Source organism: Diabrotica virgifera, chromosome 6, assembly GCF_917563875.1.
Source record: "Diabrotica virgifera virgifera chromosome 6, PGI_DIABVI_V3a".
Lineage (NCBI taxonomy): Eukaryota > Metazoa > Arthropoda > Insecta > Coleoptera > Chrysomelidae > Diabrotica > Diabrotica virgifera.
Genome location: NC_065448.1, coordinates 146912402 through 146930213, shown reverse-complemented (window position 1 = coordinate 146930213; position 17812 = coordinate 146912402). Strand labels below are relative to the sequence as shown.

Genomic DNA, 17812 nt, shown 5'->3' with positions numbered 1-17812 from the left:
AGACAATTAACAATAGGAAAATATAAACTCTGTATTAGTAACTCTGTAAAATATCTTGGTCTGCATCTAGATAGAAAACTATTATGGAAGGACTGTATCCACCAAATTATCAAAAAAACAAGTAATTCTATAAATATCCTAAGAGCGTTTTGTAGAGCAAAGTGGGGAGCAGACCCAAATACGGCTTTACTATTCTACAAAACAATGGTACGATCAATAATGGATTATGGAAGTCAACTCTATGGAACAGCAGCAGATACACATCTAAATAAAATCGAGATACAACAAAATAAATGCTTAAGAGTTTGCCTGGGATATCTTAAGTCAACGCCCATAAACATTATACAAGCTGAAGCCGTGGAACCTCCTCTTAAACTAAGAAGACAACTATTGAGCAGAAAATTCATGATAAAAACCATTTCAAAAAAAACTTCTTACCTCAATAGTGTACAGTCACTAACAGTTCAAGTTTTGACCCATAGATACTGGCACTTCAAGAAAACCCCCCTCATAGTAGAATCTTTCTCAGAAATAGCTGACATTACAGATATACTCTATTCCAACCAACTCCCTCCAGTTTTAATTTACTCACCTGAACAAATTTTTTCACGTGAAATTAGAACCTACTATTTTGAAAGTGAAGAAGTAGCAAGTATCAATCAAACAAAGTTCAACGAAACAAAAAACAAATACTGGCCAAACTATGATTCTATATTCACTGATGGATCAAAGTCAAAAGAATATACCAGTTGTGCCTTTTACCATTTTGAGGAAAATACTGAGAAAAGATTTATTTTACCCAAGGAAGCTTCCATATACACTGCAGAACTAACAGCAATAGTGCAAGCTATGAAATACGTACTCGGCTCTAACCACGACAAATTTATAATATGTACGGACAGCAAAAGTGCAGTAGATAAACTTAAAAATGTTAAAATAAATAGATCAGTTAATCATATTGAAGCAAAAATCCTGTATTTACATAATGAGATACACATCAAGAATAAAGTCGTCATATATCTATGGGTAAAGGGACACGCAGGCATAACAGGTAATGAAATGGTGGATGCCTTAGCAAAAACAGCTCCAACATCAGGAGAAGAACTAAATCTTAAACTACCCCCGTCCGATTTATTCTTAAATCAAAGGAACAAAATAAATGAGATGTGGCAAAACCTATACAGTGCATCAACAACTGGAACAAACTTTTGTAAACACCAGCCAAGGATCCCCAGAAAACCATGGTTTCACAAAATACCAAACAGAAACTTTGTCGCCACAATAAATCGAATACGTGCAAACCATGCACTAACACCTTATTATAAGCACAAAATAAAAATTACAGACGATCCACTGTGTAGTTGTGGTAAAATGGGTACATTGGTACATGTTTTTACTTGAATGTCCAATAAATATTGTAAACATTAATAATCTATATAAAAACTTAATTCACTACAAGATAAACCTTCCAATAGACCTAAATTGTATTATTTTTTCAGGAAATAATAATATACTTTATGTACTTCATCAACACATCATAAACTGTAAACTAAAATTGTAAAATTACTAACCAATTTTGTAAGCAATTCTGCAAAACAAACTAAATGTAAAACATTAAAGGAAAAAAAAAGGTGAATACAAAAAAAAAAAAAAAAAAAATAATAAAAAAAATAAACCAAGTAAAAAAAATGAACCAATTAAAAAAAAAACAAAAAAAAAAACAAAAAAAAAACAAAAAAAAAACAAAAAAAAACAAAAAAAAACAAAAAAAAAAAAAAAAGAAAACAAAAAAAAAAGAAAACAAAAAAAAAGAAAACAAAAAAAAAATAAAAACATACACACAAAGAGGGCTAAAACCTCCGCGGCGTTGAACCGGGTTGATGCTCTAGCGCGGAAGGAAAAAAAAATTAAACACCTTACACTTTACTAATGCTACATATTACTAACAAAACAAATGAATACATCATGCTCAAGTTTGATACTATGAAACAATTTACACAAACTATTTATACAATCTAACATAGTCTGGCTAATTGGTCCTCACCAAAGCCATAAATTCCACGAAAAAAAAAAAAAAAAAAAAAAACTCTTTTACCGAAGGTATCTCATTTGGCAGTACCATTAGGACTTTACTTCAGAAGGACCGAAGGATATTAGGCAATAGACATTGTAAAAAAATGAAAATATTAATATTGTAAACTTAGACGATGACACAAATATACCGATTTTGCAAGCGATACTGTCGAGGATGCTCAAATGAGGTTATGTGTATAACCTCATTCAAGAAATAGGATAGCACATGGATAGCAATAAAACCTAAGATATGGGAACAAGATGAAGTATGAAACTTGAATTTTTATCTAAATTGTTCCATTGTGACCATATAAATTACATCACTTATTAACTTACTTAACACTTTTGGATACCAAACAATACGCATATAACATTTGACACATTTTATTAAATTCCTTTTTTAAGTTCTTCATTAACTCCTTGCGTCTCACTGGTAACGTTGAAAAGAGTTTGGTTAATGTAACAGTAGTACCTTTTCCTCTGGCTAGTGGTGTTTGCTCAACAATTTTGCCGTTTCTATCATATATAATTTTGGTTCCACATTCAGATAATTCATGCCTAGTGATAACCACTAAGTCTGATAATGCACACAAAGAACTTAAAGCTTCCCCTCTAAAACCAAGTGTCCCTAATGATTGTAAATCGTCGAACTCGCGTATTTTTGAAGTATAATGTTTTAAGGCTGCAACAAAAATTTAAGTATTAAATACAATCATAATATAAACACTCCATTAAATATCAACTAACGAAACTATTAAATGACCACCTTATTTTGCCACTTTATTTCCAAATGATTTTTTCTGTATTATGTCGCGTCACTAACAAAATGTATAATGGCTGTACAATAGACGCGTGTACATACCTATATGAAATCATAATTAATTAATAATTATTAATATAATTTCAGAGTTGTGTGGACTGCATATTTTTAGGAGTGGACTATAAAACCAGCAACCGAAGGTTTTCACCTCAATTTTTACAGAATGGATCAATTTTCTTGAAAATTTGAGATTAAGTAGTGGATAGTCCAAGGATCAAAATCTATATCATGCCGAAAGGCTCGTTTACCATGGGGGTGGTTGCCACCCCATCTCAGGGGCGGAAATTTTTATTATATTTTGACCTCAAAAATTGGTAAAGAGATTATTTCTAAGTAAAAAATGTTGTATACATTTTTTTGGTAAAATAAATAGTTTTTGATTTATTCGCTATCGAAAGTGTTAGTTTTAATCAGTTTTTTGCTGATAACTCAAAAATTATTCGTTTTATCAAAACAACTGTAATTAATAAAAATATACCTTTTGAAAAAATAAACCAAATTATTTATTTCAATTTTATTTAAGACTAATAGTAACCGAGCTATACTTTATTATAGTTTAGCTGTTCTTCGTCAAATGCCAAATTTTGTAGGTTCAAAGTTAAAAGATTGGAAATCTAGGCATTTCTCGAGGATAACTTACATAGGTAATAAAACTAATTTAAAGTATTTAAAAAGTTCTATATTAAAAAATAAAAAGAAAGTCTTTAACTCAAAAATTGAGTGACTTATGAAGAAAACAAAGTCAGTTCCTATTTTTTTAGCGAGAAAATGAGCGGAAAAACCCCCTAATTACCACCCTAATTAAAATTAGTCAGAGGCCTTGATCAGTATTCTTTATTTATACAGGTATATCATATTTACTTATTACTTTATTGAAGTAGACTGTAAATTAGCAATAAATAAACAAATAAATAAAAATTTAAGAGTGAAGATTAAATTAGAGATTAGAGAAGTTTATTAGAAAATTAAAAACTATTGTACTTACTTAATGACTCAAAGTTTTCAGGTTTAACTCCGCTGGCATTGTCGATTACTTCAAGTAATTCAGATCCATATTCTCTTAAATTTATATCTATAATAGTCGCACCTGCATCAAGGGAGTTTTCAACTAATTCTTTCATGGCGACTGCCAAACTCAACACGACCTATATAGATATTAAAAAATAATACACTGTGATGATATAAGCATAAATAATATTATATTAGTTTATTTGTTCTTTAATAATTGCAAAATTATTGACCTCGTAATAAGATAGTCTACTTCATTTACTGGTAATGAGATTATAATCAAATAAAGTAATAAAGTGTCCACATCATTTCCTAAATAAAATCTCAGAAAGGATAAATAGCACGATCAAAGAACAATCTGACCCCAAAAAATAAAGGAAGGATGAAAAGGGTAGGCAAAGGGTAGGTTAAGATAGGCAAAATGCCCTCACTCCCAGAATTCAATTTTATTATTTTTTTACGTTCTATGCAACTAAAACATGAGATAACGCGGATTTTTAGCTCGCCACCCCCCTTACCCCTCCCCCCACAGCCAAAAACGTAGATTTTTAGATTTAATTTTTTTTTAGTTGGGTTTCAATTGATTTACAAATTTCAAAAAATTCACAAGTGTAGCTGAGGCTTTTACAAAACATGTCCATTTTTTATGGAGCCATAGGTCGAGTGTACATAACCTCAAATTTTTTTTTAACTTTTTTAAAACCTATAACTTTTTTTCGGAGGGGGCTGCAGGTCCAATTTTTTTTGCATTTTGTGTATTTTATCGAAAGTCATCTCTCTGATTTTTTCAGATTTTTCCGTCAGGTGCGCCATCTTGAAAAATCAAGAAAACTGTTTTTTAGGGGGTTTTTGGGGATTTTCTCCATTTTATAGACTGCAACATAGATCAACTCAAGGTTTTGTTAATAGATTATGTATAATTTAAAATAACTAAGTATATTAGGATTTTCAAAAATTGGGCGAAACACTTTTAAACCCCCCAAAAACCATGATTTTTAAAGTTTTGTAAGGATTTTTGCGGGTCTAATTATATTTTTTTGTGGTCGATACAGCCTGAATATTTTTTTTTATTTTTTTTTTACGTTCTATATGATTTTAAAAAATTAGGACTCACCGCAATTTTAGCCCACTTCCCCTATTCCCCCTCCCCCACAGCCAAAAATGTCAATTTTTCGATTTTTTTTTTATAAGTTGGTTTGCAATTAAATTATGAATGTTATTCTGAAACTATTTCTTTGTGGCATCTTTGTAATTAACTATTCTAAATGGTAATTTTTTTAGTTAAATTGTGACTTATTTCCCAATTAGAATATTTAATAATTATTAAATTATAAATTACAAAAAATTCACACTCACAGCTGAGGCTTTTACAGAACATCTATTTTTATGGACCCGAAGGTTGAGTGTAAGTACATATTATAACCTCTTTTTTTTTTGTTTTTTAATACGTATATTTTTTTGGTGATGGATTTATGTCTATTTTTTTTGTGTTTTGTGTATTTTATTAAAAACTATATTTCTGACATTTTTCAGATTGTTCCGTAAGGTGCGCCATCTTCAAAAATCCGCAAAACTGGTTTGTTCGGTGGTTTTTAGGGATTTTCTCCATGTTATAGACTTCAAAATAGATTAATTCAAGGTTGTTTATAGGTAATGTAGGTATAATTTGAAATAACTGAGTTTTTAGGGATATTTTATATAATTTGCTATTGAATAAACTTAAAAATAACCTGTTTTCACAATCATAAACTTGTCAGGATGGCACGTTCCACAATTAAAATTACGTTTCACAATTAAAACTTCCCCTGTTTCCATACCTACATCAAAGTTTGTCCGACTAGACACCGTTAAACTATTCAGATATTTTCAGCTTGCTATTAATCAACTTTTTTTTGGTACGCGGGATCCAGGCCTAATATTTTTTGAGATCAATACAGCCTGAATATTTTTTCATTTTTTTACGTTTGATGTGTTTAAAAAATAAGCCTTAACCCAATTTTAGCCCTCCTCCCTCTCAACCTGCCCAATAAATCATCATTTTTTCGTTTTAATTTTTTTTCTCAGTATATCTGTTGCTCAGTTTGTCCTCAAGTAAACTACATTTAACAAAATAATTTCAAATTTTTGCAATATTTTTATATAAAGTAAAGATTTTTATATAAAGTAAATATGTCATTGTGATATCTTTTGGGTAGGATACAAAAAACAAAAATAAAACAGAATAATCAATTTAAGAAAAATACATTATTTTAATATATCCTACTTCTTGTCGTTTTGTGAATCAAAACATTTTGTTCTTTGTTAGTTTGTATTTAGTAGGGACCCTAATATTACCTTCCATTATACATATTCTAATTATTCATCAAACATGTGCTTCTACCATCTACATAACCTATATCTCTGCTCTGCCTATTATAATGTCATTTTGATTCACGTTTACTGCCACGTAAAACACTATAAAAGAATAAGGAAAGTATTACCAAAGAATATATAGCTCCGTATATACTCGTAGAGTATTCGGAGAGTACCTATATTCGTTGGTATTACACTTCAGTTCTAAAGTCTTCATCGCTGTCTTCGTCTATTACAGGTATAACATCTGTATTGTCAAAGAGTTTTGTAAGATATTTTGCTGGCTTGATGATTTTTGTAAAATATCTTCCATGCGATAAATATTATATTATGGCAGCTACATTATGCCGTTTGCGCAACTCGCATCTACAACAATATCTATCGTTTTTTGTTTATCATCGGATTTCATCGTTTATGATCGTTTAATGTTTTCAGAACCATCTTCGTTTGGCTCATAATGCAAATAGTCCATGCTGTATGATTGTCCCCATTAGGTAAATTATTTCGATTCATTTTTTTGCACAAACTTATTCAAAAACAGGTCCTTATAACAAATCCACATGGTGCCAGGCAGTACCGCGGTCGGAAAATTGTTAAACAATTTTTTAAACAAATTCAAAAAATCAATTTTTTCACTTAGGTTTGTTTTAGATTATCTGGATCAACCTGAGCAAAAAAGGTCACTTGTGATTTTTCTATAAAATTGACTGTTGTCGAGTTACATGCAATTTAAAATTTGAAAAACGCGAAAATGGCTATTTTCAAGGCTTAATAACTCGATTAAAAATTATTATTATGAAAGTCATAAAGTGACCAACTCAAAGTTTAAAGTCCCCCCCTGCAGGAGCCTGAAGAAATTTTTGTCATTATTTTATTACTATTATTTTTAACAATTACAAATGAGCGCTAGCACGTATTGAACTGGTCGTCCGCGAGAGAGATGTAAATTCATTAGATGTTTTAAAAAAATATCGATTGGAAGTCGAAAATGCGTTTTAAAAAAATAAAAAAGGAATTTTGAGGTTATATGTATTGTACACTCGACCTACGGGTCTATAAAAATAGATATGTTTTGTAAAAGCCTCATAAAATTTTTAAATTAATTGCAACTTAACTAAACAAAAAAAAATAGAAAAATTGACGTTTTTGTGGGGCAGGGGGAGGGGGTGGTGGGCTAAAAATGTGATTAGTCTTATTTTTTAATCACATATAACGTAAAAAAATGAAAAAAAAATATTCAGGCTCTATCGATCTCAAAAAATATAATTAGACCCGCAAAAATCCTTACAAAACTTTAAAAAAGCATGGTTTTTGGGAGGTTTAAAAGTGTTTCGCACAATTTTTGAAAATCCTAATATACTTAGTTATTTTAAATTATACATAATCTATTAACAAAACCTTGAGTTGATCTATGTTGCAGTCTATAAAATGGAGAAAATCCCCAAAAACCCCCTAAAAAAACAGTTTTCTTGATTTTTCAAGATGGCGCACCTGACGGAAAAATCTGAAAAAAATCAGAGAGATGACTTTCGATAAAATACACAAAATGCAAAAAAAATTGGACCTGCAGCCCCCTCCGAAAAAAAGTTATAGGTTTTAAAAAAGTTAAAAAAAATTTGAGGTTATGTACACTCGACCTATGGCTCCATAAAAAATGGACATGTTTTGTAAAAGCCTCAGCTACACTTGTGAATTTTTTGAAATTTTTAAATCAATTGAAACCCAACTAAAAAAAATTAAATCTAAAAATCTACGTTTTTGGCTGTGGGGGGAGGGGTAAGGGGGGTGGCGAGCTAAAAATCCGCGTTATCTCACTTTTTAGTTGCATAGAACGTAAAAAAAATAATAAAATTGAATTCTGGGAGTGAGGGCATTTTGCCTATCTTAACGGGGGGTACCCTTTGGGAATAGGTAGGTGAATTTGTCTATTATTATGTAAGAAAAAGTTTACAATTCTACATCCCCTCCATTTTACAAAAATTAGGGGTGAACCCCTTTCTCGGGGGTGAAAGAATATACATTCAAAATAAGTCCGAAATTGGATAAAATGACTAATTCTCAGCAACTTTTGTTCTATAGAGTTTTTTCACAGAATCAGTACTTTTCGAGTTATTTTCGAGAGAATAGGTTTATTTTTAACAAAAAAAAAAACATGTTTTTGGACCTTTTTTCGCAGATAACTCAAAAAGTAAGTATTTTATCGCCAAAATAAAGCTTATAAAAAAATGAAAAAATATGATGGACCCAGTAGAAGCAAAGTTGTAGCTAATAAAAAGTATGTTTTTATTCGTCAAATTCCAAATCGAATATTTCAACGTGAAATAACCAAAAAACGAAGCACTTTTTGGGAAAAACTCATTACACCTTTTAAAAGTGTTTTAAAAAAAAATTTATATTTGTTTTTTAAAAAAACTTCTAACATTAAAAGTAAGTGAGCTACGCTCAAAATATTGTTGGTTCCTTTTATTTTTTGGCTAAAGAATCATGAAAATCACCCCCTAATTAGCATCCCAAATAAAATTAATCGTTACCGCTTCATAAGTTTCTTTACTTATACAGGGTGTTTGGTAAAGAATGGGCCATAGCTTAGCCTTAGATTCCTGAGGTTAAAATAGGTCGATTTAAGTTAACTCACCTTAGTACAAAAGTTGATAATAACCGAAATACAGGGTGTCAAAGTTTAACTTTTATTTTGATTATTTTTGAATATTTCCTGGCGGGCATGGGACAACAACACGAAATTTGGTAAGTGGTTCTGGTGCTGTACACCCTACTAAATTATGTTAAACAAACGTCTCTGAAAAGTACCAGAGGCGTACGACGGGGGAACGTGAATGGTTGACCCTTCCAAAATTCTACGCCACTGGCGGAATTTCTATTTTAGTACAATTTTTTGATTCTACAATACTTTCTATGTAAATAACATACTCTTCATTCGTAACGATAAAGCCATTAGTTTTCGAGATATTTGAAGCTAAAAACGAATGAGCATAATACATTAATCAAAATAAGTGTGCCTTTTCATTTTTAACTTCAAATATCTCGAAAACTAATGACTTTATCGTTACGAATGAAGAGTATATTATTTGCATAGAAAGTATTGGAGAATCTAAAATTATGCTAAAATAGCGGTTTTATCAGTGGCGTAGAATTTGGGAAGTGTCAACCAGTCACTTTCCCCTGTCGTACGCCTCTGGTATTAACCAAAAACGATTATTTACCATAATTTAGTAGGGTGTACAATACCTACACTTTCTGCCAAGTATCATAAGGTTATGTCAAATAATTTTATAGTACCGGGCACACATAGTTCTTAAAGTTTTAAATAAAGAATAAATTATTAAAAAAAATGAATACTTTAAAATAATTTATAAAAATAAAAACCTTATCTTGTAAAAGGTATATTTAAAATCCCTAAAAAGGGCTGTATCACAACAAAACGTTTTCGGAATCAATATTCCATCATCAGTGTTATCACCTAAAATAAGTATAACTCTATAAGTAAAACTAACGTGAGGTTAAATTTTGACAAAGGTAAAAAAGTGAATAGATAGTTATACTTACAGGTTTACATGCTTTAAGCCACCAAAATGTACGGGTACTTAAATTGATATTAAACAGTTGGGGTTACATTATATTAACTGATTTTAAAGGATGTTAAAAATATTTCCAGATTAACTCCTGGTATCACATGACATCAACCATATTGGTTGGGAAATTGTAGGTAAAACCTTACATGGCAGAGTTTAGGTGACAACTGACCGGAATGGCCCTCTGAAGTATGTCAGCACTAGACTGACACCGTACCTTGACAGAATGTAATAATATGTGTAGTTACTTCAGCCAAAAGAAGGTACGGTGTCAGTCCAGTGCTGACATACTTCAGAGGGCCATTCCGGTCAGTTGTCACCTAAACTCTGCCATGTAAGGTTCTACCTACAATTTCCCAAACAATATGGTTGATGTCATGTGATGCCAGGGGTTAATCTGGAAATATTTTTAACATCCTTTAAAATCAGATAATATAATAAATATAATGTAACCCCAACTGTTTAATATCAATTTAAGTACCCGTACATTTTAGTGGCTTAAAGCATGTAAACCTATCTATTCACTTTTTTACTTTTGTAAAAATTTAACCTCGCGTTTGTTTTACTTATAGAGTTATACTTATTTTAGGTGATAACACTGATGCTGGAATATTGATTCCGAAAACGTTTTGTTGTGATACAGCCCTTTTTAGGGATTTTAAATATACCTTTTACAAGATAAGGTTTTTATTTTTTGTGATTTATGGTATACAGCCAGTACAGAAATTTTTTCCTTGTGATATTTTTAAAATAATTTGACATATCCGTGTCATACTTGGCAGAAAGTGTAGGCACTGTACACCCTACTAAATTATGGTAAATAATCGTTTCTGGCTACTACCAGAGGTGTACGACAGGGAAAAGTGAATGGTTGACCCTTCCCAAATTCCACGCCACTGACGAAACTGCTATTTTAGCATAATTTTTAGATTCTCCAATACTTTCTATGCAAATAATATACTCTTCATTCGTAACGATAAAGTCATTAGTTTTCGAGAAATTTGAAGTTGAAAATGAAAAGGCACACTTATTTTGATTAATGTATTATGCTCCTTCGTTTTTAGCTTCAAATATCTCGAAAATTAATGGCTTTATCGTTACCATTGAAGAGTATGTTATTTACATAGAAAGTATTGGAGAATCAAAAAATTGCACTAAAATAGCAATTCCGCCAGTGGCGTATAATTTGGGAAGGGCAAACCATTCACGTTCCCCCGTACGCCTCTGGTAGCAGCCAGAAACGTTTATTTAACATAATTTAGTAGGGTGTACACTACCAGAACCACTTACCAAATTTCGTATTGTTGTCCCATGCCTGTCAGGAAATATTCAAAAATAAATAAAATAAAAGTTTAACTTTGACACCCTGTATTTCGGTTATTATCAACTTTTGTACTAAGGTAAGTTAGCTTAAATCCACCTATTTTAACCTCAGGAATCTAAGGTTAGGCTATGGCCCATTCTTTACCAAACACCCTGTATATTCTTTATATGATCTGAATTTTTGAAAATGATATAGTTAAAATGGCTTGAACGAGTCACTAATCACGAGTGTATGCAAATTTTGAACAGCCACAGCATAACCAATTTTTGTCTAGATACCAGGAAAACAAAAAATCCAAAATATTCAGAAAAGCAAAACATACATTTTATTACTCTTTGAGATTTTTGTTATTACTAATAATGTTTAAGCTTCAAAATAAAAAAAATTTACTTCAAAACTATTTTTTTTCAAAAATGAGAACTTTGACCCAATGAAACTTATAGATCATATTAACAATACATAAGTAAAGTAACATGTGAAGCGGTAACGATTAATTTTATTTGGGATGCTAATTAGGGAGTAATTTTCGCGATCCTTTTACCAAAAAATAAAAGGGACCAACAATATTTTGAGCGTAACTCACCATTTTAATGTTTGTTTTTTTTAACAAAAATAAACCTTTTTAAAACACTTTAAAAAAGTTATGGGTTTTCCCCGAAAGTGCTCCGTTTTTTGGTTATTTTACGTTGAAATAGTCGATTTGGAATTTGACGAATAAGAACCTACTTTTCATCAATTAGAACTCTGCTTCTACTAGGTCTACAGGCTTCATGCATACACAATTTTTTTTTCACTTTTTTATAAACTATATTTTTGCTAAGAATATTTTTTTCGCTGAAATACATTTTGAGTGATTTGCGAAAAACGGTCCAAAAACATGTTTTTTTTTGTTAGACATGAACATATTCATTCGTAAATAACTTGAAAAGTATTGACTTAGTGCAAATACTCTATAGAACAAAAGTTGCTTAGAATTAGTCATTTTATCCAATTCCGAACTTATTTTGAATGTATATTTTTCACCCCCGAGGAGGGTGTTCACTCCCAATTTTTGTAAAATAGAGGGGATGTAGAGTTGTAAACTTTTTCTTATATAATAATAGACAATTTTAACTACCTATTCCCAAATTTTGATCCTTCCTTTTTTTTGAGGTTTTCGTAAAGTTTTGTATTCTTTGATTGGGCTAAAACATATGCCACAGATTTCCAAGGTGTGACATTACATAGTGATCTAGCCCAGTCGGGATAGCATTTGACCTTCCATTACGAGCTGCCCCAAATTTTATTTTTCTAATCTTTAGGGAGGGTCAATGTTAGTATAAATTTAAAATCTCAACTGAATCTTGATTTTAAACGAGAACCGTTCTTGTTCAATATCTCCGCCATTTTCAACTTTTTGACAAAAAGTGTAGAAACTGAAATTGTTGAAAATGCGATTTTCTATAATTTCGTTTATTATATTTTTTTCGTGCGGTTGATATTTTCCGAGCTATGGGAGGGGGGGGGGGAAATAGTGACAGTTAGAGCATAATTATTGAATTATTGAATTATCTCGTTTATTATTAGTTTTACAACAAATATGTAACTTCAAAAATGAAGAGAATTAAGACCCGATTGATTTTACAGCAATTGTTTTTGTTCAATATCTCTGCCATTTTCAACTTTTCGACAAAAAGTGTAAGAACTGAAATTGTTGCAATTACGATTTACTACAATTTTTTGAGAGAACCAGTGGCGGGGCTACAAGGGGGGAATGGGAAATTTCCCCCAACAGGGTCCAAAATTAAAAAAAAAAATGTTGAAATATTAATATATATTAGCTGACTTGAAACTTAAAATATCGACAGTTTCAAAAATTGTATAAAATATAATTCTCTTTATTTTTGTTTATGTACAATTATGTCGTAATATTAGTAATAAATGAGACAATTCAATAATTATGCTGCCCCTCCGCTTCCACTATTTTCCCCCTTAACTAGGAGAATATTGATCGCATAAAAAAACTATGCAAAAGAAATTGTAGGAAATTACATTTCCAACAATTTTAGTTCCTACCGTTTTTGTCGAAAAGTTGAAAATGGACGAGATATTAAGCAACAACAGTTCTCATTTAAAATCAATATGACGGCTAATGCAACCGTGGAATTCAGTCGAGATTTTAACTTTACACTATTATTGATCTTCCCTAAAGATTAAAATTATAAAATTTGGGGCAGCTCTTAAACAAGATTCAATTAAATAATTTGCTCCCCCACCACTTTTTACTATTTTCCCATGTAACTCGGAAAATATCAACCGCATGAAAAAAATTGTTGAAAAGAAATTGTAGGAAATCATATTTTGAACAATTTTAGTTGAAAATATCGTAGATATTGAACAAAAACAATTGCTATAAAATAAATCAAGTCTTACGCTCGCGCCATTACCGCATACGTACTACCTTAAATATTAATTTTAGCAAAAAAAATAAAAGAGATCAAAATTGTGTAGAATTTAATTATCTCTATTTTTGTATAGGAACATTTTTGTCATAAAACTAATAATAAACGAAATAATTCAATAACTATGCTCTAACTGTCAATCTTTTCAGCCATAACTCGGAAAATATCCACCGCACGAAAAAATTGTAATAATAGAAATTATAGAAAATCGCATTTTCATCAATTTTGGTGCGTATACTATTTGTCGAAAAGTTGAAAATGGCGGAAATATTGAGCAAAAACGGTTCTAATTTAAAATCAAGATGGCGGCTAACGCAACGGCGAAATTCAGTCGAGATTTTAAATTTACACTACTATTGACCCTCCCTAAAGATTAGAAAAATAAAATTTGGGGCAGCTCCTAATGCAAGGTTAGGCCTGTTATTCGTCTAACCCGACTGGACTAATCCCCATGATCTAGACATTAGATAGCGTTTCTTGGATTACGAACATTCTTATAGTTCTGATCCTGCTTTGACTTTTAGCAATTAAATTCAACACTTCAAAACCATATACGGCTTTCCATGAATTACACAGGCAAAAAATATTTTTACCATTTTTGGTTCATTTGCGTGATAAGAAACAGACAAAATAAAGAGAAGAATCGAAAAATTTTCATTAATCAAGTGAATATACTTAGACTATCGAAGTATCCCAGAACGAAAACTATTCAATCCCAGAGTTAACATTAAACCACCATTAATTCAACAAGTATTAACTTCATGTATAGGAAACTCTAATGTTATTTGAATGACAATTAATTTCTAAAATGATTGCTTTAATGTGATGTAATGTTTGAAATTTTAAAGTGCAGTGTACCATTTAAGAACCTCAAAAAGGATTACTTGCTCTCTTGCCTTGCTATTGCTGTGGCAACAGCAAAACAGCACAAAAATCCTTTAGTGTTTCCCCCTACCAAATGCTATACATAAATTGGTATAGATAGCTCATACCCGACAAGAATCCTCAAATGCTTTAACAATCTCACTTTAGTACACCAATAAATTATTGAAAGTTGATTTTCTTTGTAAAATCCATGTTGCTCATTAACAATTATTATCTTTCTGAATTACCAAGTAAATGAGAACTTATAGTATAAGTCTAAGAGCTGGGAGCGGATTTTGTACGTGATAAGTAATAAGGGAAAACTATACGGGGATATGTTGAATTAGTTGTGTACATGACTTTCCCCAACGGCCGGAAACCAGAGTGGGGGACGAGGGTAGTTAAAAGGGGTCAAAGTCGCGGTTTTTATTATTTTTTTTGTGACGCTCATGATCAAGATAGTGCACCAAAATTTGGGAATAAGCAGGTCATGACGTAACTATGTAAAATATCCAGGGGCGGAACGCTGCGTCGCCGACAAAGGGGTGGGGGCAGGGGGTAAATATAAAAATTATAAGGGGTTTTTTGCGACGTTCGTGATTGAGATAGTGCAGCAAAATTTGGAAATAAATAGACCAAGACATAACTAAGTAAAATCCCCAAAAGCGGAAACCAGAGTGGGGGACGAGGGTAGTTATAAGGGGTCAAAGTCGCGGTTTTTATTATTTTTTTTTGTGACGCTCATGATGAAGATACTGCACCAAAATTTTGGAGTAAGTAGGTCATGACGTAACTAAGTAAAATCTCCAGGGACGGAACGCTGCTTGGGGTACAAAGGGGTGATAGGCAGGGGTGAGTATAAAAATATAAGAGGTTTTTTAGCCGTTCGTGATCGTGCACCAAAATTTGGGAATAAGTAGATCATGACATTACTAAGAAAAATCCCCAGGGGCGGAACGCTGCGTGGGGGACAAATGTTGTGCTGCGTCACAAAAAAATAATACAAACTGCGATTTTGACCCCTTAAAACTACCCTCATCCCCAACTCTGGTTTCCGCCCCTGGAGATTTTGCTTAGTTACGTCATGATCTACTTACTCCCAAATTTTGGTTCACTATCTCGATCACGAAAGTAACAAAAAATCCCTTATGATTTTTATATTCACCCCTGTTCCCACCCCTTTGTCGGCCACATATCCGTCCCTGGATATTTTACTTAGTTGCGTCATGACCTACTTATTACCAAATTTTGGTGCACTACCTCGATCATGAGCGTCACAAAAAAAATAATAAAAACCGCGACTTTGACCCCTTATAACTACCCTCGTCCCCCACTCTGGTTTCCGGCTTTGGGGATTTTACTTAGTTATGTCATGGTCTACTTATTCTCAAATTTTGGTGCACTATCTCAATCACGAACGTCGCAAAAAACCCCTTATATTTTTTATATTCACCCCTACCCCCACCCCTTTGTCGGCCACGCAGCATTCCACCTCTGGAGATTTTACTTAGTTACGTCATGACCTACTTATTCCCAAATTTTGGTGCACTATCTCGATCATGAGCGTCACAAAAAAATAATAAAAACCGCGAATTTGACCCCTTATAACTACCCTCGTCCCCCACTTTGGTTTCCGGCCGTTGGGGGAAGTAATGTACACAACTAGTTTAACATATCCTCGTATATTTTTTCCATATTACTTATCACGCACAAAATCCGCTTCTATCTCTCCGACTATTACGAGGTTGTTAAAAACCTTATCAATTGAAGATTTTAGGCAAACTCCTCTATAATTTTTTTAAATTTTCTCTCTCCATATTTAAAAAAGTGATGCAGTAAGCGATACTGTGTAGACTAGCATGAAGCTTCATAAAGGGTGATTCATTTAGATATACTTTTTTTGTGGAGATTTGAAGGGAGATCGTGCCTGAATCGTATCACCTTATGTTGGATTTTTATTCAGTATTGTGTGACATTACATTCCGGAAATATTTAGCCCGGCACAGCATCTAGAAATTATTCAGCGGTATTGCGAAAATAGGCCTTCTATGGGCAATGAGTTACGTGTGCTTAGAGCAATTTATGGTCCACATAATTGGTCTACCGAACGCAAAAATCGCTATTCCATCAATAAGTTTGAAACCCAGTTTTCATTAGGATAACACACGACCAAATAGACCACATTCAGCAGGTACTGAATACAATATAGCGGCAGTCGTGAATATACTCGAAAATAACGAAGACTCGATTCGTCGCTGTTCTCAACAGCTAGGCTTGTCATATACAACCATTTGGCGTATTTTTCGTAAGGATCTTGGTTTAAACGCATACAAAATTTAATAAGTGCAAGACCTGAACCCGATCGACCTTCCGAGGCATCACCGATTCAGTCAATAAGCTCTTGATAAGCTTGTAGATCCACTGTTTTTATCCACTGATCCAAGTAATTGTGAAGAATGGTTCTTTTGTATGATAATAAAGATTTACTTACAAATAAAATTCATTTTTTCATTATTTTTTCTTTCTGAAAAAAGTAACTCTAAATGAATCACCCTTTACTATGGATTCTGAAATTTTAAATACAATAGACTTGCGATTATCTCAATCTAGGTTATTCGAGCCCCTGGGTTAACGGAGGCAAAAGTCGTAGCTGGTCAGTTACAACTGCGAACAATTTTTCGTTTCATGTAATGTTTTGTTTTAAACTGTATTTAAGTATTCGAGTTTATTAGTTTCGGTTTCATAAGTTGATTTTTGTGAGTGTGAGAAGAGAGCATGTTACTGTGCAAAATGAGTGGAAAGTGGAAGAGAGTAGTTATATCTTTGGAAACAACAGTGAAAGTGAAACAATTAAAAGGTTGGACAAGAGTGAGTCAATAAAGAAGGTTGCTTCAGATTTAGGTGTTGGCGAACTAATTGTTGGAGATTGTTGGAAGCGTAACTGGAATGAAATCGAACAGGGGGTCAACCGAAGTGTGAATGGTGGGAGTGGATTGGCGTGGAAGACCATGAACAAACTTCTGAGACATTGTTCCTGTTGTTTTCAAAAATTAGAGGAATGGGCAGCCCGATAATTGGTCCAGTACTCCAAGCAAAATCTATTGAATTCACACAAGAAGTATATGGATAGGGGAGAAAACTTTTGTGCTAGTGAGGGATGGATTGACTCATGGAAGAAGAAATATGGCATCCGACAATTAAATATTTGCTGCGAACAAATTCTGCCACTTAACTGAAATTGGAACATTTTACTTAAAATTACAATACATTATCCTTAACGATGGACAGACCAAATATTTAACTGTGATGAGACAGGTCTTAATTTTAAAATACTCCTTCT

General features: G+C 32.3%; 1 protein-coding gene across 2 annotated transcripts in view; it reads right to left on the bottom strand.

The window, feature by feature from the left end:
* LOC126886924 (mismatch repair endonuclease PMS2) overlaps positions 1-17812 on the bottom strand; it is a 106235-nt gene that overhangs the window by 69637 nt on the left and 18786 nt on the right. Inside the window, exons 2-3 of one of the 2 annotated variants that reach the window (XM_050654086.1) lie at positions 3879-4038; positions 2410-2755 (exon numbers count right to left, since the gene is read on the bottom strand). In XM_050654086.1, coding sequence (XP_050510043.1) covers positions 2410-2755; positions 3879-4038 — 506 coding nt within the window. The remainder of the gene's footprint in view (positions 1-2409; positions 2756-3878; positions 4039-17812) is intronic. The other variant, XM_050654087.1, reaches the window with a different exon arrangement.